The sequence below is a fragment of the Alternaria dauci genome, chromosome 2 (genome assembly GCF_042100115.1).
Source record: "Alternaria dauci strain A2016 chromosome 2, whole genome shotgun sequence".
Classification (NCBI taxonomy): domain Eukaryota; kingdom Fungi; phylum Ascomycota; class Dothideomycetes; order Pleosporales; family Pleosporaceae; genus Alternaria; species Alternaria dauci.
In genome coordinates, this window is record NC_091273.1 from 4,693,071 (window position 1) to 4,720,159 (window position 27,089).

A 27,089-nucleotide genomic window follows, 5' to 3' on the forward strand; every position below is an offset into this window, starting at 1 on the left:
GAGCAAATAACAGGCGTGGAAGAAAGGCGAGAATCCGGAGTAGTGGGAGGAAATGCTTCAGCTCGCAGATGGATGTCGACGTTTGACAACCGTTGAAGCTACCCACGTTCACGCGTGCCTCGATGCTATTGGCCGATCATCCCGCACTCGGCTACTCCACGCCCCAGCGCCAAGAGCAATACCAATGTAGAGCCAAGAGACATAGCATTTGTCGGCATCGGCTTGATACCTTCTTAGAGAGGTCGAGGACCACCAACGCCAAGCTCCGCCATCCATCATCACAGTTGCTTGAGTACGCTAGTGGCAAGACTCTGACGGCCTTGGTAGAGAATCCGCCTTCCTCTCCCTACCCATCCAATCACAGTTTCATTTTGAGTACACGTTCTCTCGGTGTTGCCTCTCACGTTGCGGCTTCTGAGTGGTGGCTGCACTCTAGCTGGGGATGCAGGACGTCGCATGTCACCCACCGGTCTAAATCCCGTCGCAGATGCGAAGGGCTTTGACGCCAATACGGGCCTAACCCGCTGCAATGGGCTGCGCAAAGGGCCTGTCTCAATATATATACACGTCTCACAGACGCCCTCTTTTGATTTCAGCATCCCAGCTCCAGCTTCGGACCATCATTCTTTGTTACTGAGCCTACTGAGCCCTTGGAGCATCAGTCAAGATGGCGCGCCTTACACAGTACAACTATGTCTTCGCCATCGGCACCTTCTTTGCCATGCTCGATGCCTACAACAACGGTGCTAGTATGTAGAGACTGCTACCACTATTCCATCCTCACAACTAACACACTATCCAGACGATGTTGCTAACGCATGGGCTACTTCGGTCTCTTCCCGCTCCGTCTCCTACCGCCAGGCCATGATTCTCGGTACCATCTTCGAGATGGTTGGTGCCATTACCGTCGGTGCCCGTACCGCTGAAACCATCAAGAACGGTATCATTCCTTCCAATGCCTTCAAGGGCGACGCTGGTGTTCAGATGCTCGCCTTCACCTGTGCTCTGGCTGGTGCCTCCATGTGGGTCATGTGGTGCACCAAGCACTCCGCTCACGTCTCGTCCTCATACTCGCTCATTTCTTCCGTCGCTGGTGTTGGTGTTGCCGTTGCCGGTGCTGCCAACGTACAATGGGGCTGGAACAAGGGCAAGGGTCTCGGTGCCATTTTCGCTGGTCTCGGAATGGCTCCCGCTGCCTCTGCCTGCTTCGGTGCCATCATCTTCATGTTGATTAAGACGACCGTCCATCTCCGCAAGAACCCCATTCCTTGGGCTATCTGGACCGCGCCCTTCTTCTTCCTCATCGCCGGAACCATTTGCACGCTCTCCATCGTCTACAAGGGATCGCCCAACCTCGGTCTGAACAAGAGGCCAGCGTGGTTCGTCGCAACCGTCACCGTGTCTTGCGGTGTTGGTCTTGCTGCCCTGTCCTTCATCTTCTTCGTTCCTTACCTTTACACCAAGGTTGTCAAGCGTGACCACACCGTTCGCTGGTACCACGTTTTCCAGGGTCCTCTTCTCTTCAGGCGTCCTGCCCTCGAGGGCGCTGAGGCTGCTGTCGTCCCCGACTACGCCGTCATCCAGGAGGACGAGGAGATGAAGAAGCCCGAGACCGGCAGCGACTCTGAAATTGGTGTCATTGGCCACGACGGCGAAAAGGGTGTTATCAGCACCGACGTTAACGAGCACCAACAACTCACCTACAAGCAGCTCCTCGAGCAGGGTCAAGAACGCTTCCACGCTAAGCTCAGGGCCAAGAGTGGACCTCTCGGCTGGGCTATGCGCTACCTCCACGAGAACAAGATCGTGACTGGTGAAATCTACGAGAAGAAGAACATGATCATCACCCTCAAGCGCATCCCCGCCATGATCGTTGTCGGTGCTCTCTACGGTGTCAATTACGATATTCACGCCGCCCAGACTGGTATTCACGGTACTCCCGAAGGTCGCCGCATGGAGCGCGTCTACAGCCACGCTAAGAAGTACTCCAACGAGGTCGAGCACACCTACTCCTTCGTCCAAGTTCTCACTGCCTGCACTGCCTCATTCGCTCACGGTGCCAACGATATCGGTAACGCTGTCGGTCCCTGGGCTGTCATCTACGGTGCCTGGAACACTGGCGAGGCCGCTGCTAGCAAGGCCCCTGTCCCCGTCTGGCAACTCGCTGTTCTCTCCGCTACTCTGTCTCTTGGTCTCATCACCTACGGTTACAACATCATGAAGGTCATGGGTAACAAGATCACCTACCACTCCCCTAGCAGAGGTTGCTCCATGGAGATGGGCGCCGCTCTTACTGTCCTCATCTTCTCGCAATACTCGCTGCCCGTCTCAACATCCATGTGCATCACTGGTGCCACCGTCGGTGTTGGTCTCTGCAACGGCACCCTCAAGGCTGTCAACTGGCAACGTGTTGGTCTCTTGGTCTTCTCCTGGATCATGACAATTCCCATTGCGGGTACCATTGGTGGTGTGTCCTGCGCCATTGTGCTTAACGCTCCCCACTTCGGTTAAGCGTACACATTGGTGAGGCGTAATGATGATGGTATCCGTCCGAGGTGGATGTTAGTTTGCTTCAATACCCCTCTTTCGTTTCATAGCTATAGCGATTGCTGTTGTGCTTTAGCATACAATAGACTGTCTTTTTGCATTTGACATCAGTACTCTGCGTGATTCTCTTGTTCCAATAGTGACAGTTTAACATTTGCATAATCCTGCCTCGGCATTTTGCTTGACCTATTCTCGACTTCCATACGCCGATAGGACCATGTAGAAAAAGAAGAGAAGCACGTCCATATCTGCTGTCCGCGGATTCAAGCGCTTTCCAAATCAGAGGAAGTTATCTCATCCACCACCAACGCCTAGCTTTACAAAATGACAAGTATACCATGAGCGAGATCCTCCTCCCTAACTGCCTGAAAGTGGAAATAGCAGGAAGGATTTCTGATGACGCCACTACCTCACTAAATTACCTCATTGGGTGATAAGCCATTGAACCGACCTGGTGGGTTTCTACTACCACGGCTCTGGCCTCCACGATCATCGCCTCCACCGCGGGCATCACTCCAGCCCCGACCACGATCCTGAGGGCTATGGCTACGACCAGGAGCATCCTCACGGCTTACTTGATCAGCGCCCGCATCTTGTTGTCCAGCACGCTCGCGAACGTTACGATCCAAGTTAGCCCGAAAGTTAATACTGCGGTCCTCGGAGCTGACATTTACACACTGATTACCGGCCGCAGTCTGGTCTCGTCGGTCCGAAATACCCTCAAGAGGACGACTGGGAACTGGAAGAAGGCAATGGGCGCGTAACATTTCGTCTAATTCAGCGTCCTCACGAGTCGTGTTGATAGCCGGTGTTCGTGGCCCACGACCTTGATGTGGACTGCCTCGGACGGACAGCACAGAGCGAGAGTCATCTCTGATAACACGGTCCATATCTGGCAGCAAGGTCTTATCGTCGTCGTAATCTTCCCAACGCGGTGCATGCTGTGGGTTGGGCCGGGGAGGCATGTTATGGCCGGCCGTCCCCATCCAGCTAGGCTGCGGAGCAGATTGGCGGGGTTGGACGGAAACGGGAGCACCGCGGCCGTTTGATCCAGCGCTAGTCCGGCGAGGACGAGACAGTAAGCTAGTACCTTGAGGTTCTGTAGACGACCCCTCTTCGTCCTTGGAAGAGGATGGCAGGTCATGAATTTGGGCAGAGTGTGAGGGAGATAGCTCTTGGTTCAGATCCAGACCTCCAAGGATGGACGCGATGACCGAAGGCTCTGGAGCAGCGGAAGCGACTGAAGAAGGACTTGAAGATCCGGACGCTGAGTACGAAGTTGACGGTATTGGAACAACTGGTGTTTGAGCGACTCTGTATCCGGAAAGCGGGTATGGAGCCCTTGGGGCTGGAGGAACCGGCGAGCGGGCGATTCCAGATCGCGCTGGTAAGTCGACGGTAGCGTCTGGGACAGAAGCTCCTGGATTCATGATACGATTGAGGACCTCTACGTAACGTTAGCAACCCCGAATCATGTCAAGCATAGCTGTAGTTGATAAGATTGACAAGCACAAACGCGTCTGTGGTCGTCAGGCTGCGCAAGGATGTCTTGAATTACCTTGGGTGAGATTGCTGAAGGTGTGCACAACGACCCTCTGTCCCTGAATCATCTGGCCACTCATCTCCTCAACAGCTCGATCACGGCCCTCGCTAGTTTGCATCAGAACAAGCGCAGAAACCATCCAGTTGCCTCCAATCTGGGCGCGATCAATGGACTCGGGACGATAACTTCGAAGAAATGTCATGACAGCATCGTTGTCGGCTTCAATCGGTATGCCGGTGATCAATAGCACGCGGCTTCGTGGGTCCTCTCGGTTCTGAAGATCCGGAGAAGGGACACGATGCTTGAAAGGGACTGGGACTGGGTATGGGGCTCGGTATAGAGGCTTTTTCGACCGATTCTCGTCTCTACTACGTCGTTGAAGATTCTTCGAATATGCGTGGAGAACTCGAGCAAGGACATTCTTCTTGTTGGAACCCGCACGATCGTGCTCTTCCTGAGTACTTTGGTGTAGCTCTTGTCGAAGGCCTGCTTCTTCTTCGCGTGTGATCTCAAAAGCTGGATCATCTGAGGCCATGCGAACCAAGTATGTGGCGAGTTTTCGAGCTGCGGCGGAAAGAGTGTCGTTATCCCCAAGCCGGACAAAACTCTCCCGACTGGCGTCGACTAGAGCGATGGATCAGCAAAGAATTGACGAAGAGCTTGGCCAGATATCGAACTTACGGTCGTAGTTACCAATAGGCGCAGGAATAATGTTGATGTGACGACCACGAATCTGGCAGTTCTGGTGCGTCGCAACAACAGCGTCCATGTCCCCAGTAGTCGAGAACAGAACGTAGACGTTGGAGAGTGTCCCGACCGCCCATGGGTCGAAAGCACGAACCTGGTCGATAACGGTGTATCCTTGGAAGAACTGGCGAATGTCTTCCTCAGTCGCGTCAAAGTGTACGTTGGCTAGACGCACCACGCGAGTAGTCGGGGGCGTCATATCGTACGTGGAGTGCTCTGCTTTTGCAGAGCTCCTTTTATCGTTGATGAGTTGACAAGAATATCACGAGACAGGGTGATGAGGTACAAAGATAGTGGGATAATGAGACGTACGTTCTAAGGGCGTAAATAGCGCAGGATATTTGAATCAGGCGCTAACAAGGCGTGGAAGAAAAAGGTACGTGCGAGGAGCGCGACCGACTCTATATGTCAAGTAGTGAAAGAGACCTTGCGGTAGTTTTTCCTGGAGCTGACGCAAGGCTACCGGTGGGTCCTTCTGAAAAGGGTTTATAATGGTAAGAAAGTGATGATGACAATAGACAAACTATTAAGAAGCAGTGCGGACTGGCCAGTATGGCGCCCAATCTTTCGTCCATCCTATCTACCGTACTCGAAGTGGCTTGGCGTGGGTTCATTCGACTGGGAAAGGGCAGTGAAAAGGAATGGCGGCATCTGGCAACTTGCATTCATAGCAGTCGTATCAGAAGATTCGAGAGGACGATACAACGAAGATGGTGAGTCTGTCACAAGAGGAAGTGAACTGGGTAGTGGTACACAAAGTCTCAAAAAGCTACGCATAAACGAAAGACCGAGACACATCATCTGAAGTTGCGCGAAAAGACGTTCACGCCGTGTGTTGCAATAGAAGACAAGATCAATGTGATTTCGAAGAGTGAAAGGGCGTCTCAGCCGTAAAAGTTAGCAGTTCTCGCTGGTCGAGAAGCGGATTAGCGCGAGGGTCGTGCATACGTGCTGACGACGCATCACTTTCGCGTTAACATCACTTTCAACGTGCTGGGTCTATGCGTGTCAAGCTCCATGAATCTATTGCACGCGAAGTTCTTCTATTGAGTTGTTGTATCCAACACACGCGTCTACTGCGCACCGTGAACAAACAGCCTCTTGCCCTGCACCTCCTGGAACTGCTTCTCGCCAGCCTCGCCCGCACGTCCACCAAAGACCAGCTGGGCCCTGAGCTTCCACTCAAGAGGGATGCTCCACTCCTGTGCAGCCTTCTGGTCAATGATGGGGTTGTAGTGCTGGAGGTTGGCGCCGAAGCCCTCAGCCTCTAATGCGACCCAGAGAGCGTACTGGTGCATGGCGTTGGTGTGTTCAGACCAGTCGCCGAAGTGGTGGGCGTAAAGAGCTGTGACGAAAGTAAGCATAGGCTGGAAAACCGTGCTCGGGTTACTTACGGAAAGCTTTGCGGAGGCCCTCGACGGGTTCAGGGTCCTCGTAGAAGAGAATCTGCAAGCATGTATTAGATGGCGCCTGACAAACGCAAGGCATGCACTTACGGTTCCCTTGGCAGCTGCGAATCCCTTGACCTTTTGCTCGGTCTTGGGGAACTGCTCCTCGGGAGTGAGAGGCTTCAGGACCTCGAGGACAAAGTCCCAGAACTTCTCATGGTCCTTGTTGAGCAGCACAACCAGGCGGGTGCTCTGTGAGTTGAAGGAGGAAGGGACGTGGAGGAGAGCCTTCTCAGTAATCTCCTCAATCTGCTTGTCGGAGATGGGTGACTCCTTGTTGAGCTGGTAGAAGGAGCGACGGTCCTGGACAGCGTCGATGAAAGACTTTTGGGAAGACATGGTGCGTGGTGTGGTTGAGAAAGTTGCAGAGTTGCGAAAGGCAGGCGTTGGAATTGGAGTTGGGGCACGCAGCGACGATGTGCTTTTGTACCCACCACCGACCCACGCGCGATGCCTAGCTGCGCGGAGACTGTTTTTTACTACTTGCGCCATCGAATCGGACAGGGATAGTGACGTAGTCGTTGGAAACGTGTCGTGACTCTGGAAGGCCGGCAAGTGGAATACAGGCACCATCTGCTGCATGAACCAAGCAAGAAATAGGCCCGCGAACAGGCCCATCAACACAGAGCGTGGGGCAAAGACGGCCATGACGGTGACGTGATCACAACGCCGGAATTGCAAGCGACTTGCGAACACCGAGATGGGTTAATCATGATGAGTGTACAGTCCTTGGACTTGTTTCCACGCATTCCCAGAGTGGATATGGCGGGCGCGGGAGCTGTATTTGCCGGAGATTTTCAATCCATCAGTCAGCCGTGCGTTGTGGCGCGCATGAATTCCGCATGTGGGGTGGGGTCCCGATCAGATCATATCACCCATCGGACACCGGATTGCAAAGCGACATATCAGCAAAACCATTGCGTTATTTCTAATGCTTCTTCTGTCTAGAAAATGCGCTCGAGATACGAGACACGATGGATCGCATCAAGGTGAAGCTTTAAAACTGTGATACCTATACCTCGACCTTCTATTAGCTAGCCAGACGGCTCTTTCTAGAAGAAGCAAAAACGGCTACGCAAAGGCACAAAAGGAGTTACACCTTTATAAAGATGAAGTCAATAGCGTTGGCCTAGAGATCGTGATGTTCGTGATGCGCAATCGGCTCACGGCCGTTGATCTTATCCGCCGTATCTTGCGAGGGCAGGCCGACGTGGCCTTCAAACAGGCCATGTGGGATCCATTTGCTCGAAGTACGCGGGGTCGTCTCCTCAAGCATGCGATCGAATTGCTCGAGAGACAACCCCTTGGTCTCAGGCACCAAGAAATACGCAAAGAGAACGCAGGCAGTGCATGTAGCGCCCCAGACGAAGAAAACCTTTGCCTTCATGTTCCCGTAGGCCTCGTCGACCATGTAGGGCGTGATGAAGCCGATGACAAAGTTCCAGAACCACTGCTAAATCAGCAATCAATTCACACAACTCTCAAGGAATCTGTGGTACTTACATTGCTGGCTGTGGAGAGAGCCACGCCCTTGGCGCGAATGGGAAGAGGAAAGATCTCGCCGATCAGAACCCAGGCACCTGGACCCCAGGTTGATGCGAAGAAGAAGATGTATATGCAGGTAAAGACGATGAGGCACAACCCAGCCGCCTTGCTGCCTTCATCGACTGTGCCAACAATAGCGATGATGAATTCACAAACGAGCATGCCGACAGCTCCGTAAATTAGGAGCGCGCGCCTGCCGAACTTCTCAATGATCCAGAAAGAGATGGGTGTGGAACAAACGTTGACTGCGGTCGTGATCATAGAGACTAGAAAGGCGTTCTGGATGCCGACTGTCTTGAAGAAAGTAGAGCCGTAGTAGAAGACTATCGCGGTGTTTTAGTGGAGTTCAAATATGCTTGCAGATGTGTAAGTCACTTACTAAAGTTCACTCCAGTCCACTGCTGCATCATTTGAAGAGCCATTCCGAGAACCACACGGCGGAGATTGCTAGACGGCTTCCATCCACCACGGAAACAATCAGTCCAGCCCGCTTGCATATGCTTCTCGTACTCGTGATTGACGATGAGCTCTCTGAGCTCGTCCTTGATATAGTCAGAGTCGGCAGCCTGCCCACGCAGGATACCAAGAGCACGAGCCGCATCCTCATTGCGGCCTTTCTTGATATACCAACGAGGCGATTCGGGTAGCAAGAAGAGGCCCACGCCAAGGACAGTCGCAAAAAGCCATTGCAGCCCAATAGGAATGCGGTACGCACCAGAATCCATATGGTCCTTAGTTGCATTATCCACCACGCAGGCCAGAAGCAGGCCAATGGTGATGCAGAACTAGTATCCTGACACGATGGCTCCACGGAAGTGCTTGGGTGCAATCTCAGACATGTACAGGATAATAACAGCAGAGACGAAACCAATACCAAAGCCTGCAATCAGACGACCTGAAACGAGGACGCCTACGCTGGAAGCAGCGACCTGTAGGACCACACCGAGTGAGAAGATGGCGCATCCAGTGATGATGGTGGCGCGACGGCCGATCCAGTCTGCTACGGATCCTGCGGTAAGAGCTCCAAAGAAAGTGCCAGCAGAAAGAATGGAAACGACGAGAGACTTCTCCCATGTCCTGTAAAGATGGTGGTTGTAGGCTTCTTCACTGTCAGAGGGTCCTAGTGGTGACGTTAGTGTCGGAGCACATGAGCATGCGTACGGCCGAATTTACCTCCAAACTGCTGCTTGAAATAGTTCATGCCCAAGACTCCATTGATGTAGCCCGAGTCATAACCGAAAAGGATACCGCCAAATGCAGCGAAGACACACAAGAGGTATCCTCGTACTGTGACCGGCGCTTCGATGCGGTCGAGCGCGGCAGGACCTTTGCTGGAGGAGGACCAGGGACTCATGTCGTGCGATTTTCAAACTACCTCTGATGAGTTCAGGGGCCGGATTGTGGTTAGAGTGTGGTTGTATGGAAGTCGGGGGTGGGGCGGGACTGCGAGAGGTGGTCAGGAATTATACCTGTGCGTAGAGCGTTTGTATCGTGACGAGAATTGGTGAGCAGACGGCAACGACCAATTTCTACGCTGATAGGTGCACGGATGAGTCAAGTGAAGGTGCAGTACGAACGTTCATGGACTACTGCATTCAGCGAACGAAGGGCACTTTCTCCGCAGCAGCTAGGCGGTTATTACAAAATGACATCCGAAACATACTAACAAGATACACAAGAGGCGGATACATGTACTGCATCGATCGCGCAAGTTGAAGACTCAAGAACGTCTTACTCAATGACGTGTAGCGTCTTCGTAACTCGGCGGCGGCTCTTCGTTACCGACCCTCTCCGCATCCAAACTGGGGCGTCTGCTTTCATATCGTGGAACACTTGGTTCTTCTCGGCGCGCTTCATTGAGCGCCCGCTGAGCCTCTTCGCGTTTGTTCTGTGTCCTCTTCTGCCGCTCTCGGGTCGTCATTGGTGGCGGTGGGGCCGACGATGAAGAGCCATATATAGCCTCGTGTTGCTACAATAGCTGGTCAGCTGACAACATGGTATTTAATAGAGACTAGCAACATACAGCAATAGCCTTCTTCTCTTTCCTTTCGAGCCTCTTCTCGGAGATGGTACGTCCCAGCTTCTCGGCACCAAGGCCAATACCGACTGCGATGAGAGCAGCCTGTACCACGTCAGTTGTTTGTCTAGCACCATATGTAGCTTGAAATCATACCATGGTAGGCCGTTGAGATGAAGTGTACGTGCCGGAAGCGTTCGACTGAGGTGCAAGACGTGGTTTACAAGGACTTTGTCTTGGTGGCGAATACAACAGCTGTTGTTCAGAAGGTCGCTGGCGGTTCCTTTTGCAGCACATGGTGAGCGGTGTATGGTCAAAATGTTTGCGACGTTGAAGATAGATTTGTAGTATGAAGCTTCAAGCAGATGATGCTCCTTGCTCATGGTATTCTCTTACCTTTATAGACTTATTTCCAGTGTGGCCTTATAGAGAGCAGTAGTTGACGGACTTGTCGCAAGAATAGTCTTTTCGAGGTGCTTGCAGCAGAAAATAGCGCTTTTGGTATGGCTCTCTTGGTCGGTGGTGTTGTTTCGCCGGAGCATTCACTGTGATTCTGCCGATATGGTGGTTGTATTCGACATACGGCCGCAATACGGTGACGTATGTCAGGCGTGGCGTGGCCTACATTGTTCTAATTGGTCGTGGGGTCTACCGCCAGGCAACCCGTTCCTAGGCGAGTGCGAGACGCTGCGGTACAAACTAACATTACCGACTCTAGCGTGTCTCCGAGTAATGCTACGAGACAGCATGATGGTCTCGTTCAAAGCTGTAGCCTGCCTCAAGGCTGCGCGATCTCAGTCAATCAGGCTAATCGCTGCAACGGTCTTAGCGATCTCGGGAGAGTGGCGCACATCAGAGATCCGACTAGTCGATCGAGAATTCGGAACATGGCCACCATATGCTCTACTGCAGTCATACCGGCGACGTTTATTTTACGTCGTATTGTATCGACCGTCATCGCGACAGCGCCACCCCCTTGGGCATGTCTGCAAAAAATTGTAGAGCGATGATGATTCCCTGATACCTGTTACAAGGCCTGGTCGTGAGGGGTGGGCATTCTGACCGGAAAGATAGCGCATAAAATGGACGGGATGACAGATGTCTGATTGGGCGAACTGGGCAAAGAAACATGGTACATGGCCGAAGTGATGGGCGAATCAGTGTCTTTCCGCGTCCCAACTGCACGGGAAATGGGTTTCTTCGGACCCCTTGGGCAGCCCCGCAAGGATGGAAGGGTAGAGATAAAGGATTGTTATTTGATGGAACTTGCTTTTTTTTCGGGCTGTGCACCGGCATACCGAGTGCGAATCCCAGCCAGGGTGATTGGCAGAAAAAGCCGACAGTGCGTCTCTGCCTGATGTCGCAGATGGGACGGATAAGCATCGTGGACGAGTGTGTGTCGACCATCGGATAGCGTTGGGCTCAGGCGCTCAGCACCCAGGAGGAGGGAGTGTCAGCGTTCCAAGGTTGTTGGCCCGCGGATAGGGGCCCGTCCATGAACCGTAGTTCCGTGGATCAAGGGCTGCATCACCTTGGGGCCGATCTCTCCCATAGGGCCCAACGCACGGCGATGATGATGGTGACGAGGAGAGGCTAAACTCGGCCCTGGTCATACTTTGCGGCCGCTAAGAGGCGAAGGGCCAACGAAAGTGCACGCAGCCCAACGGCAGCCGTCGTGGGCTGGGAATCGAGTACTGTGGGTAGCGCAGCACAGCGTCGAGTGGTTGAAATGGGGTACCTGTGTGACGGGCTCGTCCAGGACTCGTACAGTAATCAAATTAGCTCCGACGTGCCTTCCCTGGGCTCATCACCAAGAGGCAGGCAGTCGGTCGCGCCCCGTCAACGCTATACCGCGAGGGTTTCACTCGCCCTTCTGCCGCTTCTCCTCCCCTCACACTGCCAGCCCGCCAGCCCGCCAGCCTGCCTGCCTGCGCCTAATGCCCACGCTCTGTGTGCTTCCCATTACTAGATCGCCCGCTACGGTAGTCTCCCAGGCTCGCTTCTGCCACAAGTGCACCTAGATTTGGCTGCGGTTCCTGCCCCCCAAGCCCATTGGCCACAGGTGCCAGAGCCTCGACAGCGCGCATTGCCCAGGCCCGCCGCCGCCCGCCCGCCCACGCTGCTCACGCCCTCGACCGCTGCGGCCTGCCATCAACACTGCTGCCGGCGCCCATCCATCTGCCCAGGTCCTGCTGCTCCTGCTGCCGCCGTCGCTATCACCCTCTGCCATCCTTACCACCACCACTACCACCACCACCGGCCTCTCTACACCTGCCGACGCGCAATTCTTTTGCGCAGCCCGCGTCAAGGCTGCCGTCGCTGCCGCGTCCTTTGTTTCTGCCACACCCGCCGCATCGCCTGGTAGACAAAGGCCGACATGGCCGCCCGTCCGAGTCCCAGCAGCACAAGCCCCTCCAACCTGTCCAACAGCCCGTTCCCCCACGGCTCCCGCGGCTCTCACAGCAGCTCCACGTCGTCGTCGCCGCCAAAGCCTTTTGCCTCGCACAACACCATGACGGCCGACGTATTCGCACCGGCCATGTACGCCATGCCCGGCGCCGTCGGAGAGCGCAGGCCTCTCGACAAGAACGCCACAAACAACGCGCGCTACTCGATCCTGTTGCGCAGACTGCCCAGCAGCAGCGATCGTGATGCTGTGCGCAACATCCTGCTCTTCGCAAAAGACCTTATCGACTGTGAAATCCTCCCACCATCCAGGAATGCCGACGACAAGGGCTTCGCCTCTGCCATTGCGCACTTCCAGACACTCGAGGGCGCAAAGGAAGCGCGTCAGCTCCTCGACGGAAAGCGCAATGCCACCAACGACGCGACGCTGGTCGTCGAGTTGACTCAGGACGCTCCGTCTGGCACAATCGGCTCCCGCCGCAACACAGTCGACAGCACGCCTGCGCGACAGGCGGCAGGCAACGGCATCATGACTGGCGCTACAACCAACGCCCGACAGTCATCGCGATACAACGGCACCTTCCAAAACATGGAGAACATGTCCCCACCCAACGGGACCCCAGGTCTTGGCAACGGAGAGTTCCCGGTCAACAACCTCTTCTCGCCGACATCCCCCGTCAACACCTCCTTCACCAGCCGCAACCTGGGCAAGTCGGTAATCAACGAAGACGCCGACGATGACGATGGCTTGCTCAACGAGTCTATCGGATACGCCACAGGTGGTCCGCCAATGCACTCTGGTATGCAGCGGCGCGCAACCAACCCTCACACCCCTTCCATTCCCATTCAACGCTTCGGATCTCTTTCCCTAAACACTAACGGAGTGCCCAATGCCACGTCCCCACCTCTATCCAACTTTGCTTCCCCACGTTCTGGATCCAACATGCAGTCGCCTGGTCCGGCCCTGTCAGCCTTGTCACCACACAGCATTCCCTCCGCATTGAGCAGCGGCCCCAACACTGGCTACCAGCAATACACGCAGCATTTTGCGCGGCCCACGTATCCTCCAGTGAATCCTGCTGATCAGAACCCACCATGCAACACCCTCTATGTGGGCAATCTCCCCATGGACACGTCCGAAGACGAACTCAAAGCTGTCTTCTCCAAGCAGCGCGGTTACAAGCGACTATGTTTCCGTACCAAGCAAAACGGTCCCATGTGCTTCGTCGAGTTTGAAGACACGTCCTTTGCTACCAAGGCTCTCAACGAGCTCTATGGGTATATGCTTCACAACAGCGTCAAGGGCGGCATCCGATTGAGCTTCTCCAAGAACCCCTTGGGTGTGCGCAGCGGACAGAACTCAGCAATGGGCCCGCAGTCTGCCATTGCCCCATCTACCCCTCTCTCGGGTTTCGGCAGCGGTGCCGCAGGTCCTCCAGGCTTTTCTACGGCCACTGGACCACCACCAGGATTGTCCGTCCCTCCAGGCCTGTCGACTCCAGTGCACACCAACAACAGTTCCGGTTTTGGCATGTATTCCAACGGTGGCTTCGGCATGGGCCATAACGACATGGCTGGTGCTATGCGCCAGCCACTCGCATCCAGTGGCGCCGGGAACGGCTTCTCGGGCTATTCTACCTACATGATGGGGCGCTAGAGACACCCACCTCCATGATTGAGCGCGCGTGCCACCAACTTGTATCTGTTATGCCATTATGAGTGATGATTGAGGAGTTGGGGTGTGCTCATCACGGAGCGTTTGCATATCCGGCCTTCATTTGTTGTTGCCACTATATCCTGTCTTTTCAATCATGGCGAGGTGTTGAGTTGTTTGGGTTATTTTTGGCTTCATTAACGCAAGGGCATGGGTACTGGCGTGGGGTGACTAGGGCTCTCATGCCCAGTGGGCGTGGCTCTCTTTGCAGCATACAGCGATGATTCCCCCTTGTGCGATTTTCTTGTTTGATCATTACACCGGAGTCTGGAGAATAGAGTATCTCTTCGTTACCATCGTACGCAGTTCCCTTGGCTGTACGTCGGCCTTTACCCCTTGTTCATCTGAAGAAATCGGGAGCTATCCGTACCGTGGTGTTCTTCGAGGGGGTTGGGAACTTACTCGTTTTACCATGTACCTTCAGATATTCATGCAAGGCACAGCACTATGATTGTGGATTTTCAAAATGCTTTGCCTGGCTAGCTGATGGGCCAGGATTGACGGAAGAAGGAATCTCTATGGAGGCTCGCCGTTCGGTCTTTTCGAGCATACAATTCGTCACGCTTGGGATTTTATGCATACTGGTGTATGCATTGTTCGGTCTCTATGGCATATTCTGGGATGGTCGCACTTTTTCTTGATATTCTTGCGTCTGCCTCGGCATTCCTGTAACGGCCTTGTAGTTTTCAATACCATTTTTCGGAGCGAGACATGGCGTTGGGTGTGTGGCATTCCTATAACATTATTCAAAGTCAACTCTGGCTATGTATCGAGTAATGTCAAACGTTAGACTGTGGAGTAGTGGTGTTAAAAAGGTGTCATGTCCAGGTGATGTTCATAGTCCTCATATGTGCCAAGGCGCTAAACGACATCGTGTCTCACTAAGAATTTCCTGCGAGGTCCCCATTCTTCCTCACTCAACTCTACTATTCCCTCCGTCTAGACTCACTCACGTGTCCACGTCCCCTCTTCCCTTCCCTTTCTTTTTATCTTTGATACCCGGCGCCAATGCGGTAGCCCCTCACATTTCAACATGCCCCCTCGGTTACGGTGTTCAAATTTTTCTACACCAGCCGCTCCATCACAGGTCACTCAGTGCTTCATTGCACGGCCGCAACCCGTCTCGAATCCGTCACGGCATTCGCGGCAGTTCTCACAGACACCGTGTCCACAAATCACATTACGGCGGCGGAAATTCTATGAGTGGCTCAATGGGCCTGGTCGGAACCTCAAGGAACCTATCCCAGGCTCGACAAACTACCTAGGAGCTTACGACAAGTATGGCAATCTAGTGCGTGCTGGTCCTGGATGGAGAAGGGACGGGGACGCAAAGGCTGCGGCCGCGACACAGCCAGAGCAAGCCGGCGTAGAGGCCAAGGCAGAAGAGACCACAGAGGCGACACCTGCAGGACAGGAGAACTTGGACGATCTAGAGGCAGCAATTCAGTCTGGTGCAGCTGAGGAGAAAGAGAACAAGAAGGCAGGCGAAAAGCCAGATGACAACCAGCTTCCGCCTGAAACGGCAGAAGACTTGCGGCCTTTCCCGCTCAATCAGTACTTCCGCAGCCAGCCAGTTCTCAGCGAAGACCTACGGGAAGCCATCTGGCGGAGAGTCAAGAAGGACGGGGCCACGGTATCGCTTGCTAGTGTCGAATTCGGCGTCAGCAATGAGCGTGTCGGCGCAGTGGTGCGATTGAAGCAGATGGAGAAGGAGTGGATAGCCCAGGTATGTTTTCTCTCTTGCATCCACCCCGCACAACACGACATGATGAGCTTCTTAAAAAATCGATTAGTCTTTAAGACATCCACATGGTTACAAAACTTAAGTCATGCTCTTGCTGAACGTCGTCGACTTGTTCACTCCAATATCGAGAAAGTATTATTATACAAGCGCTAATGCAACATGTCTAGGGCAAAACACTTGCACTTCCCTACTCCAAGGCAGTGCTCTCCATGCTTCCCACAACCCCCCACATCGATCCCTCCCTCCCCCAGAACAAGAACAAACGGCCGATTCCACACGAGCCCATCAATGACCTGCCAGTACATCCCGCAACACGCCAGCAGCTTTTCGTGCCCGTTGCCGAGTCACGGCGCTTCACGCGAGAAGATGCCGGCAAGGCCTTTGACAACACACTCTTACCTGCCGACGCGCGCATCCCGCATCCAGAACTGGTGCAGGCAGAGCGCGAAGCTGAGATGGGGCTCCCATTGGAACAGCGCAGAAAGCTCGCAGAGCAGCGCTTTCAGCTAGAGCAGGAAAAGAAGAGGAAGGAAGAGAAGCAAAAGGAAGAAGAGCTCAGGGCCATGAAAGTGGTGCCGCAGCGGAGGTGGGATTTCGTCTTCAAGGACGTCAGCGTAGAGGCTGCGGGCCGAGACGGAAGAGGAGCGGCAGCAGCTGGATGGCGGTATGGTGTGCCGCACCAGGACCGCAAGCGAGGCATTCCCAAGATTCCCACGCGGGTCGAGGCATAGTGTAGTTTTATGTGTAATGATGTATAATACATGCCTAACGAAGCCAAATCCTCACCGGTACTGCATCTTCTGTCCACCGCGCTTCTCCATCTTGGCCTGGCGCTTGCTTGCCTGTGGCTGGGGTACGCCTGCTGCGTCCTGATATCCGCCCCTCATGCCTGTGTACATGCCCCAAGCGGCATAGCCGCTGTAGGCGGGGATGACTGCCCACAACCACCAGGCGTAGTCGCCGAGGATAGCAGACATGGCGATGCAGCCATAGGTCCAGTAAACAACATCCCACATGTACTCGGTCAGGCCCTTTGCGTCGAGGTCCTCGCCAGCGCGCTGCACGCCGCCATCGGCAGTAAGGGTAGGGCGGGAGAGGCGCTCAAAGTAGAGCTCGATGAGCAGCTGGGGCGCCGAGAGGAGTACATAGACGAGGATTGATTTGCGTGATAGCGAGGCGCGGAAGATGAGCGCACGCAGGAGCCACCAGAGACCGTGGACGGCGAGCGTTATGTAGAGGGTCTGGTTGAGGCGGTTGGTGTTGGAGGCGGCCAGCGTCTTGGTGGCTTTCTGTGAGGCATCGTCAGTGGCTGGTGTATTTGGGTAGTGGTTCTACGTGCCTTTGCCATGGTGAAGGTGGTGGGATCAATGGATGGGCCGGACGTCGGGGCTGGGTTGGGCTAGCTGGCTGGCTGCAGAGGTGTGCAAAAGACGTAGGTGGAACATTGTTTTGCTGCTTTGCTTGGCGTCGATAGCGCGTAAACCAACAACCTTGACCGCGTTGCCGTCGCCTGCCCGCAACACCATCACCACCCCAGTCCCAGCCGCCATAGCCACCGCCGCATGGACTATGAGCGCTCCGTTTTGAGGATCCGTTTTCTGTCGTCGCCGTCGCCACGCAAGCATGTCCGCACCCCCAGGCGTCAATGCCCAACTGCGCCAGCTCGTACACTACCACCTCGACAACGGCTTCACTGAAAACGCTCTGTTCCTTGCCGGCCGCCTGCACGCCCTCGACCCCCGCAGCCCGGACGCCGCCCACCTGCTTGCCCTGTGCAACCTCCGTCTAGGGCGATACAAGCAGGCGCTCGACGATGCGCGCTCAAAGAATGCCCATACACAACATCTGGGATGCGCCTACATCTTCGCCCAGGCCTGTCTTGCCCTCGGTCGCTATGAGCAGGGCGCCCAAGCCTTGGAGAAGGTGCGCGGCCTGTGGGCAGGACGCAACCACTGGAGTAAGGACTTGTTATTGTGATAGTAATCGTACCCAGTGCCCTTCGCTAACAACATCCCAGACAAGCATTCCGAGACGTCGAGACGACATATGCCCGACGCCGCCGCCTGCTACTGCATGCTGGGGAAGCTGTACGCAGCACACGGCGACTCCAAAAAGGCCATTGATTACTTTGTCGAAGCGCTCAAGATCAACTCTTTCATGTGGGACGCCTTCACCGGCCTCTGCGATATTGGCGCCGTCGTCCGCCCCCACAACATTTTCAAAATCACGCCCGATATGCTTCCCCCCGTCTCTGCTTCAAACAACTTCCAGTCCAGGTTGAACGGCCGCAGCGCACAGCCCAGCTCCTACCAAGATTCCGAAAACCCCTTTGGCAACGGCCAGAACATTCGCGATGATCACGCTATGATGGGAGAGGCTGGCGGTCCAGTCCAGTCGCGCTCCATCACTTCGAGAGCCCGCACCAAGACGAACCCCGACAGCGACCAGACGGACATCCCGCGCCCTGTGTACCAGAACGGCCATAAGAGAACCGTGTCTGGTCATTCTTTGCAACAACCGCAGCAGCAATCACAACCACCACACCCACAACCGTCCTCACAATCTCACCCGCCCTCACAACAACCGTCACAACCGTTCGATCCGACGGCAGCGCCCCCACGACGCAGTGTACGCTTGTTGAATTCCATTACTCAGATTCGGCCGACCCGGCCAGGAACCACATCAAGCAGAGAAACCAGGGAAATGGAATCGAAAGAGCGACGTGAATTGCGGAAAGCCAGGGCTGCAGCTCCCAAGCCGCGCTCAACGACTGGCTCGACCGTGGGCAGGGTTGTTAGTGGCAACAGGAAACCGCAGGTCGATGCCCCCGAACCCTCGAAGCCACAGAGCAGACCGACAAGCATGATTGATACGACTGCTCCACCGCCCCCGAAGATGGCTGCTCCGCCTGTGGATACTTCCCGCGATAAGGAACGGGAACGGGACGCCTTGAGCTGGCTGCTTGATCTACTCCTCAAAATAGCTTCCGGATACCGCCATCTGAGTCGCTACGATGCAGCAAAGGCTCTGGAAGCCTTTGGAGTCGTGCCCAAACCACAACGGGAAACGCCCTGGGTTCTGGCGCACATCGGCAAGGCCCACTACGAGCGAACACATTACGCAGAGGCAGCCAGCACGTTTCGAAAGATCCGAGAAATGGCCCCATCCTCTTCAGAGCACATGGAGGTGTATTCCAACACGCTCTGGCAGCTCAGAGACGAGGTGGCCCTGGGTCATCTTGCGCACACGCTGATGGACCAAGACCGCCTCTCCCCGCAGGCCTGGTGTGCACTGGGCAACGCGAGTTCCATAAACGGGCAGCATGATGAGGCTGTCAAGTGCTTCTCTCGAGCTACCCAACTGGATCCAAAATTCGCCTATGCCTTCACCCTTCAAGGTCATGAGCATGTTGCGAACGAAGAGTTTGACAAGGCAATGGCGGCCTATCGAAACGCAATCAGCGCGGACAACAGGCACTACAACGGCTGGTATGGCCTTGGAAATGTTTACGAGCGTCTGGGCAAGTACGAAGTGGCTGAGAAGCACTACCGCGCGGCGGCGGAGATCAACCAGAACAACGCTATGCTGCTTGTCCGAGTAGGCTTGGTAAAGCTTCTCCTCCACCCATTTGTCTGGCCAAAACTAACATTGCTGTACAGGTTCTCGACCGCATGAAGAAGACCGGGCCCGCACTCTTACAGTTCGAAAACGCAATCAAGATCGAACCGCGTTCCGTCATGGCCCGTTTCCGGAGATCGCAGGTTCTGCTCAAGTTGAATGAGCCACAAGAGGCTCTACATGAGCTGCTTTATCTCAAGGATGCCGCACCAGACGACCCCAACATCCACTTCCTGCTTGGTAGGTGTTACAAGAAATTGCGAGACCGTGCGAGCGCGATCCGACACCTTACGATTGCTATGAACCTGGATCCAAAGAGTCACGGCGTCATCAAGGAGGTCATGGAGAGCATAGATCAGGAAGATGATGGCACTTGGAGCAGTGAGGATGAAAACTAATGTCCTCCTCTCCTTTGATCAAACCCCCTTTACGAACTGTACTCGAAATGACGCTTATCTCTACGACGACGCCCATCATCCTCATCCTTGTCTTTTAGCGCATACCCTTTGGTTTCTACATGTACCTTTTTCTTCTTTCTATACCCATCATCATGGACTCTTGCATCGTGGGCGCATTGGGAAGTACGAATAGCAAAATCATGCATTTTGGATCGGCGTTTGGGAGAGACCGACGACTTGGACGCTGCCTAGTTGGGTGAGCGCGGAGATTGCATTGGTGTAGTTTTGAACGAAAGCGACCACGATGATCATACCCTGGATGACCGTAGCTGTTTTTGGTAATCACCCTCTAGTCTTTCCTAGAGCCGAAGCACGATTTGCGCATTGTACTATATATCAAAATGCATTGGGATATTTTTAACCTCTACATGCTGCTCCATCGATGATGGTGTCTTTCCTGGTATTTCACGTACAATTATCTGCCTTTTTCTCACTTTAGCACAGCGACCAGTCGCCCTCCGCTAACCTCCCTCCGCCTCATCCGATCAAGACCCGCGTTGATGCCTCCTAGCCCATCAACCGTACCCACAACATCCGGCGGAACCAGCAAGCCCTTGGCCAGTAACCGCTCACACCACGCACTGAGCGCTTCACCCACTTGCGGGACCTCGTGATATAGCTTGATGGGAACGCTATGCAGCACTACCCCTGTTGGCGTGTCCCCTTTCGGCAGACCAGTCAACCCCACGAGATGGGATTTTTGGCCTGCGCAAGGAGCATCCAGGGGCGTGGACGGAGGTGTGGGTGGTTTACTATCCCGTCGTTTTGACGTTTTTGTATCATTTGTTGCTGCCATCTCTACAGGAGACGATGATGGCGAAGGTGGTGTCGGAGTCGCAAGAGCGTCGAGCAAATGTCTCGCTGTGTCCTTGCCCATGGTATCGAAGCCAAAGCGCGCGCCTCCTCTACCAGTGTTTGCTTTGATGACTTGAATCGCTCTTTGGGGATCGTGAGAGTCAACAACTAGATCTGGTGCAATGGCCTTGGTGGACGACAGCCTGGATCCATGTTTCGCGGCGTCAACGACCGAGATGATTTTGATACCTGCAAGACGCGCTATTTGCGTCGTGATGTTTGCGCAGACTGAGCTTGCACCCCAGATGACTAGGTAGTCGCCGGCCCCAACACGTTCTTTCAGGTCAATGCCGTGCAGACACTCTTGTTGTATATCAGTTGGGAGACTGCTGGGCTCGAGGTTGCGTACAATATCGAGAAGATTTGGTCCGGATTCTATGACGGAAAAATCGAGGCCCATGCATATGCCCAGCGTGAGGGCGGCAGATACAAAAGCGACGCCTAGTATACTGCCCGAGTTTAGAGATATGCTTGGGGGGAGACGGATGGTGTTGAACGAGGATGCGACGCTGTATTCTTGGAATGCGGCTTTGCGCAGGTCGCGATAGTCTGTCGAGGGGATGAGGACAAGGTCTCCAACTTTGATGGGGCGAGATGGTGATGGGGTGGAAGGGACTTGGACTACTGTGCCAGCAAACTCGCGGCCGGATATGTATGGTAAGGTCGGAATGCCGAAGTTGTAGTCGCTAGTGGTTTGTCAATGGGTATAAGAATGAGATGTCAGGTTTGTGCTACCTACGGCGCCTTCCAGTCAATTGGGTTGAGCCCTGCTGCTTGCACTCTCACCAATAACTCAGAATCTTGTTGGATCGTTGGTAGAGGGTGGTCGGTAGCGATGTCGTATGGTTGACGTATCGTATGCAGCTTCAATGCTGACTGTACTGCAGGTAGTGTGTCTTTGCCCTCTCTTTGCTGGACTTCGTCATGTGTTTTGTGTCTTTTCGACACGTTGTCCGTCGAGAGCACCCCGGAGTTGCTGCATGCTCGTTTGGTTCGCAACTTCATTGTATTTTAAAAATCCAGATTGGTTGGAATTCCCACCATTGGTGTTGGTGACAGATGAATGCAAGACGGAGTAGAGCCGCATTGGATGCTGATGCTTGAGATGATTGCATGCCTCCAACTGTCAAAACTCCAACTCGCCGACCTCCAACTCTCGGATTCCCAAGTTTGCACTTTCCGGAAGCATGCGCGTCGATCTTCTGAATGGGTACGAAGAGCTCCACTACTCCGCGCTGTTTGTGTAAGGCGGAGCAATGACAATCGCCATTGCGGGTTCGGATGGCACAATGCAAGTGGTCGGCAGGTCCCCACATCTACCACCCCAACATGTCGTAGCGTAATGTAGTCGTGCGGAGCCTAGATAGAAGGCCCTATATCGGAGATAAATATGTAGTTATTATGGTACTTCGGGTATGGCATGATGCCATCTCACGGATAAGCGATCACGTTTGAAAGGGTTCAAAGCACATCATCGCCTCTCAGAACCAAGACACTCCTTCCACTCGACACCATTCGATACAACACAAAGATACCGGCCATAGCGACAATGGCAAAAAGAGTCCGAGAAAATGGAAATGGCGAGACGAAAAATGCAAAGCCAAAGATTGGTGCGGGCAAGAAGCTAATCATCAATGCCTTTGTTGAGATGTGTAAGTCCACGTGACGATGCCTCAAGAGGCCAATCATCCTATCTCGGTAGCAGTTCGATTGATTAGAATTCGTCATTGGCTGACAAGTCACCTCCAACAGGTAGTGGTCATCAGTCCCCAGGCTTGTGGAGACATCCTGATGATCGTTCGCATGAGTTCAATAACGTCGAGCACTGGGTAGACCTCGCGAGGCTGCTTGAGGAAGCCAAGATTCATGGCATCTTCGTGGCCGACGTGCTCGGTGGATATGATGTTTACAACGGCAATCTTGATGCTGCGAAGATCTCAGGCGCACAATGGCCAGTCAACGAGCCTTTGGCTGTTGTAAGTGCAATGGCTGCAGCAACCAAGAGCATTGGGTTCGGTGTAACTGTTTCGACAACGTATGAACAGCCGTATCACCTTGCTCGGAGGCTATCGACTATTGACCATCTTTCCAAGGGAAGGTAAGATAGCCAAGATTCCAATCCTCGTCGGGAATTGACATCATCTAGACTCGGTTGGAATGTAAGGAGAACTTACTTTCTTGACAAGTTCATGATTGACGTTGTTTACAGATCGTGACAAGCTATCTTGACTCGGCTGCACGTAATATGGGTATGAAAGAGCAGTTACCGGTTGGTATCGTCGCTCCATTTTGAGGTATGCTGCTGACAAAATCCAGCACGACGAGCGCTATGCCCAGGCTGAGGAATACGTCAAAGTCATGTACAAGCTCCTAGAGTCATCTTGGAGAGATGACGCAGTTGTGTTGGATCGGAAGAAGGGCGTATATACGGTGCCTGATCGCGTGCGTGAGATCAACCACAGCGGGAAGTATTTCAACGTGCCCGGCCCTCATATTTGCCAACCAAGCCCGCAACGCACACCTCTGATTCTCCAGGCGGGTGCATCGAAAGCAGGTAAGAGCTTCGCAGCTCAGAACGCAGAAGCAATCTTTGTATCCGCCCATGCGCCGGAGGTCTGTGCAAAGAACATCGCGGAGATCCGACAGATTGCTTCGTCACAATTCGGTCGGGACGGAAAGAACATCAAATTTCTTGCTCTTGTTACTCCGATCATTGGGCGCACCGAAGAAGAGGCCCAGGCTAAACTTGCAGATTATCGACGATATGCGTCTTTGGATGGTGCGCTGGCGCTGTTTTGTGGTTGGACTGGGATTGACCTTGGGAAGTATGGAGACGACGAAGAACTGCGACACGTGGAGAGCAATGCTGTGCGGTCTACTGTTGAAGGTTATGCTCGCTTTTCCCCTGGAACCTCGAAATGGACGAAACACACTGTGGCGGAACACGTGAGCATCGGCGGCAACGGCCCTATTCTTGTTGGCACTCCATCGCAAGTGGCAGACGGTCTGCAAACTTGGGTTGACGAAGCTGACATTGACGGTTTCAACGTGGTGAGTTATGTCCGATTCCTGCAGCAAGGTTGATATTGATGAACACAGGCGTATGCTCTCTTTCCACAGTCCTTCAAAGACGTCATTGAGTTGCTACTTCCAGAGCTCAAAAAGCGGGGCTTATTCTGGGACGATTACGCTGTACCCGGTGGCACTTATCGGGAAAACTTCTATGCGAAGAAGGGGCAGAAGGGTCCGCTCGAGGAACACGTGGCGTCGACGTACCGCTGGAAGGCTGGAGTTGATGCTAAAGACCATGTTATCCCACAGTGAAGCCACCTTGTATCATTGTAGAAATTTCCAAAGATAGAGATGTCAGACACTCTCCAGTCTCTCATCGATAAATGATGTGCATAACAGATATACGCAACATCCTTTAAAACGTGCGTTACTACACACCATAATTTTAGGAAATGTCTTGCTCGGCGGACATATTCCGCGGAAGCTGTATGGTCCCGGTCCCACCTCGCTTTACCTAGCCGCTACTCCAATTCCGGGGGCGGGATGTAGCTTGAATGCAGGGGAGCGATCACGACATCTATGGTGGTTGATAGGGCGCGATTTCGACAGCGAGTGGAGAAAAGACGTGCTTACACTTCGGTACGACCGGCTCTACGAGCCCGGAACAGATAGCGGATCTAATGGCGTCTTACGGCTTTGGTCGTCTCCAAGAGACTTCGCGATAACGAGACGGCTTACGCCAGGGCTTTAAAGCCTTGCAGAGAAAGCTTTGTGCAGTGAGAGGATATCCTCTCAGAAGAAGCGAAGAACTTATCTCGCAGATTACACGATGGCGCCAAGCCCTGTCTTACCCGGTTCGCTCAAGCCAACCGCTGCTGGGCCGGAATCAACACCAGCGCGACGCGTAGCACAGCTTACAGAACACCTCGCGCTATCGGAAGGCATCGAACAGGCTGGAGCCCAGACTGTCACGCCAACTCCGTATCCAGTTTCGAATTTGAAGTTGGATCCGAGCCGTTACATCGATAACATACGGAAAGTCAGCGTCGCAGTCATCGGTGCTGGTATATCCGGTATCAATGCCGGCATTCTTTTGCCTGCCAAAGTGCCGGGTATAGAATTGACTATTTTCGAGAAAAACCACGATGTCGTAAGTGCGTTGCAATATTCATCCCATGAGTGGGCTGACAACATATAGAGCGGCACGTGGCTTGAAAACGTTTATCCCGGCGTGCGATGTGACATTCCAGCGCATGTATACCAAGCGACATACTCACCCAACACTCAGTGGTCTGAGATTTTTGCACGAGGTGCTGAGATTCGCGACTACTGGCAGGCACAAGCTAGGAAACACGACGTCTACAGATACGTCAAACTTCAGCATCGCGTCGACGAAGCAGAATGGGATGACACGCAATCCAAATGGCGGGTGACAGTGCACAATCTCAAAGATGGAACCACGTCAACAAGCAGTTTTGATTTTGTCATCACCGCCATTGGCCGATTTAATCAGTGGAAGTTACCCGACTATCCGGGCCTGAACGACTACCAAGGCCATTTGAGACACACATCGAATTGGGATACTTCGTTTGATCCAACAAACAAGAAAATCGCTGTAATCGGAAATGGAGCAAGTGGTATACAGGTCGTGCCGAATCTGCAGCCCATTGCAAAACACGTCACTCATTTCGTTCGCAACCCAACTTGGATCGCAACATCGTGGGCAGGCGATGAGCGAACTTTTGAACCTCAGCCATACACCGAAGAGCAGCGCAGAGCTTTCGAAGATCCCGAGAAATATCTGGCCTTCCGAAAAGACATCGAAGACAGGTACTGGAAAGGAATTCGAGCCATGATCCGTGGGACTACTGAGAACGAAGGCATGCGGGAGCAGTTTATTGAAGTTATGAAGAAGCGAGTAGCGAAGAAGCCCGAATTGCTTGATGGGTTAATACCAGATTTCGCACCGCACTGCAGGCGGCTCACTCCAGGCCCTGGCTACTTGGAGTCTCTCACTGAAGACAATGTGGAACTTGTCAAGACGCCTATCAAGCGTTTCACCTCTGGAGGCATCGAGACGGTGGATGGCAAAACATTTGAATTTGACGCGATACTCTGCGCGACCGGAGCCAATACCGACCTCGTTCCACCATTCTCGATCAAGTCCCGAGGGATAGATCTGCATGAAGCCTGGAAGCCTGGGGGTAAATGGGGATTCCCATATACATACTTTGGGCTGGCTACGCCTGGTTTTCCCAATCTGTTCTTCTTGGCTGGACCCCACGCTACCGGTCCTTCGGGTACGGTGCCGCATGGCGTAGAGACTTCGCTCGCATACTTCGCGCAAGTATTTCGCAAGGTTTCTTCCCAAGGTTACAAGTCTATAGTGCCATCCAAGGAGGCGACAGATGACTTTGTCGACTATAGTGATGCCTTCTTCCCGACTACAGTCTTGACTGATAATTGTTCGTCTTGGAACAACGGCGGCGTTCCTGGACAACGCATCCATGGTTTGTGGCCCGGTTCAGCTGCGCATTTCACAATTGCCAGACGGCAGCCACGTTGGGAAGATTTCGAGTTTGAGCGAGAGCATAAAGGCAATCGCTTTGCTTACTTTGGCAACGGTTACACTGAAGCAGAGCTGGACGATTCGACTGACTTGACGTCATATCTTAGGGCCCCTGGCCAAGAAGTAGATCTTAGAGACCTTCATGAACGCTGGTGGGATGTTCCCGGTGCAGAGAAGAAGGCATAGATACTCCTATCAAACTACAAAACAACCGAGCCTGGATGCATTCGGCTTAAGATACCCTGCTTCCGCAACGGTTCAACAAGAAAGTTCTTTGGCACACTATCTCTACAAACGGTGATCATATCTGTGACAGGAACCATAGCGTTGGGTTTTCAACGCAGCCCACGCTATCTCTTGTTCCAAGATATACCCATCCCAGTTGCAAATCTTTGCACATGGCTCACAATTTTGGAAACTAATTGCGTGATTCTGCTATTGTTCTTATCGGGGTTCAACACTTATCAACCAGGTCTTACTTCGCGCTTACGCACCAGTTCTCCACTGTTGGGGTAGTTGTCCCGCAATGCGTCGTCAGGTAGCTCCAAGATGACGTGCTATCCTACCATCATGCCGCTATACGCTTCCTCCGAAGTAAGACCGGGATAGCATTCAATGGTGCTTCTCCTTGGGCTTGAGCCTATCTCAACCGCTTAGAGTTATGTTTCGGGAATACCGCGAACCCGGCTCAACAAGATTTCAGTCTAGTTGACTCAGGCCTTCTTGCGAGCAGGGGATATCCACATGGGTAGTCGTACTAATGTCATATGATACGAGACGACATTGTGCCGTGAGTTGCTATATCTATTCGTCCTTTGGTATACGCCTGAATTAAAAAGATCGTGGGTTTCATACATCCGGTGTCG

The 27,089-nt window shown here is 53.6% G+C and overlaps 11 protein-coding genes across 11 annotated transcripts; 6 read left to right on the plus strand and 5 right to left on the minus strand.

Moving 5' to 3' along the window:
* Positions 1-667: 667 nt before the first annotated feature.
* ACET3X_003585 (uncharacterized protein) lies at positions 668-2,511 on the plus strand (the record flags this gene model as incomplete). Its single annotated transcript, XM_069448876.1, has 2 exons — positions 668-749; positions 803-2,511. 2 exons carry the CDS (start codon positions 668-670, stop codon positions 2,509-2,511), a joined length of 1,791 nt encoding a protein of 596 aa, XP_069310132.1.
* A 1,565-nt stretch (positions 2,512-4,076) lies between these two features.
* On the minus strand, positions 4,077-5,036 carry ACET3X_003586 (uncharacterized protein; the record flags this gene model as incomplete). The annotated part of the gene is made up of 2 exons (XM_069448877.1): positions 4,077-4,714; positions 4,772-5,036. 2 exons carry the CDS (start codon positions 5,034-5,036, stop codon positions 4,077-4,079), a joined length of 903 nt encoding a protein of 300 aa, XP_069310133.1.
* Positions 5,037-5,910: 874 nt separating this feature from the next.
* On the minus strand, positions 5,911-6,624 carry ACET3X_003587 (uncharacterized protein; the record flags this gene model as incomplete). The annotated part of the gene is made up of 3 exons (XM_069448878.1): positions 5,911-6,182; positions 6,232-6,283; positions 6,334-6,624. The coding sequence occupies 3 exons, from the start codon at positions 6,622-6,624 to the stop codon at positions 5,911-5,913; spliced, it is 615 nt and encodes a 204-aa protein (XP_069310134.1).
* Positions 6,625-7,414: 790 nt separating this feature from the next.
* ACET3X_003588 (uncharacterized protein) lies at positions 7,415-9,184 on the minus strand (the record flags this gene model as incomplete). The annotated part of the gene is made up of 5 exons (XM_069448879.1): positions 7,415-7,735; positions 7,789-8,153; positions 8,210-8,615; positions 8,745-8,950; positions 9,004-9,184. 5 exons carry the CDS (start codon positions 9,182-9,184, stop codon positions 7,415-7,417), a joined length of 1,479 nt encoding a protein of 492 aa, XP_069310135.1.
* Positions 9,185-9,565: 381 nt separating this feature from the next.
* On the minus strand, positions 9,566-10,006 carry ACET3X_003589 (uncharacterized protein; the record flags this gene model as incomplete). The annotated part of the gene is made up of 3 exons (XM_069448881.1): positions 9,566-9,799; positions 9,854-9,952; positions 10,004-10,006. 3 exons carry the CDS (start codon positions 10,004-10,006, stop codon positions 9,566-9,568), a joined length of 336 nt encoding a protein of 111 aa, XP_069310136.1.
* Positions 10,007-12,224: 2,218 nt separating this feature from the next.
* ACET3X_003590 (uncharacterized protein) lies at positions 12,225-13,910 on the plus strand (the record flags this gene model as incomplete). The annotated part of the gene is made up of 1 exon (XM_069448882.1): positions 12,225-13,910. One exon carries the CDS (start codon positions 12,225-12,227, stop codon positions 13,908-13,910), a length of 1,686 nt encoding a protein of 561 aa, XP_069310137.1.
* Positions 13,911-14,871: 961 nt separating this feature from the next.
* On the plus strand, positions 14,872-16,442 carry ACET3X_003591 (mitochondrial 37S ribosomal protein mS45; the record flags this gene model as incomplete). The annotated part of the gene is made up of 2 exons (XM_069448883.1): positions 14,872-15,693; positions 15,879-16,442. Exons 1-2 carry the CDS (start codon positions 15,001-15,003, stop codon positions 16,440-16,442), a joined length of 1,257 nt encoding a protein of 418 aa, XP_069310138.1. The 5' UTR covers positions 14,872-15,000.
* Positions 16,443-16,460: 18 nt separating this feature from the next.
* On the minus strand, positions 16,461-17,110 carry ACET3X_003592 (uncharacterized protein). Its single transcript, XM_069448884.1, has 2 exons — positions 17,051-17,110; positions 16,461-17,000 (listed from the first exon to the last, which is right to left on the minus strand). The coding sequence occupies exons 1-2, from the start codon at positions 17,057-17,059 to the stop codon at positions 16,494-16,496; spliced, it is 516 nt and encodes a 171-aa protein (XP_069310139.1). The 5' UTR covers positions 17,060-17,110; the 3' UTR covers positions 16,461-16,493.
* A 224-nt stretch (positions 17,111-17,334) lies between these two features.
* Positions 17,335-19,727, plus strand: ACET3X_003593 (uncharacterized protein; the record flags this gene model as incomplete). Its single annotated transcript, XM_069448885.1, has 3 exons — positions 17,335-17,668; positions 17,729-19,317; positions 19,371-19,727. The coding sequence occupies 3 exons, from the start codon at positions 17,335-17,337 to the stop codon at positions 19,725-19,727; spliced, it is 2,280 nt and encodes a 759-aa protein (XP_069310140.1).
* A 2,464-nt stretch (positions 19,728-22,191) lies between these two features.
* On the plus strand, positions 22,192-23,966 carry ACET3X_003594 (uncharacterized protein; the record flags this gene model as incomplete). The annotated part of the gene is made up of 5 exons (XM_069448886.1): positions 22,192-22,294; positions 22,395-22,740; positions 22,863-22,911; positions 22,959-23,693; positions 23,742-23,966. 5 exons carry the CDS (start codon positions 22,192-22,194, stop codon positions 23,964-23,966), a joined length of 1,458 nt encoding a protein of 485 aa, XP_069310141.1.
* Positions 23,967-24,483: 517 nt separating this feature from the next.
* Positions 24,484-26,409, plus strand: ACET3X_003595 (uncharacterized protein; the record flags this gene model as incomplete). Its single annotated transcript, XM_069448887.1, has 2 exons — positions 24,484-24,804; positions 24,853-26,409. The coding sequence occupies 2 exons, from the start codon at positions 24,484-24,486 to the stop codon at positions 26,407-26,409; spliced, it is 1,878 nt and encodes a 625-aa protein (XP_069310142.1).
* Positions 26,410-27,089: the final 680 nt, after the last annotated feature.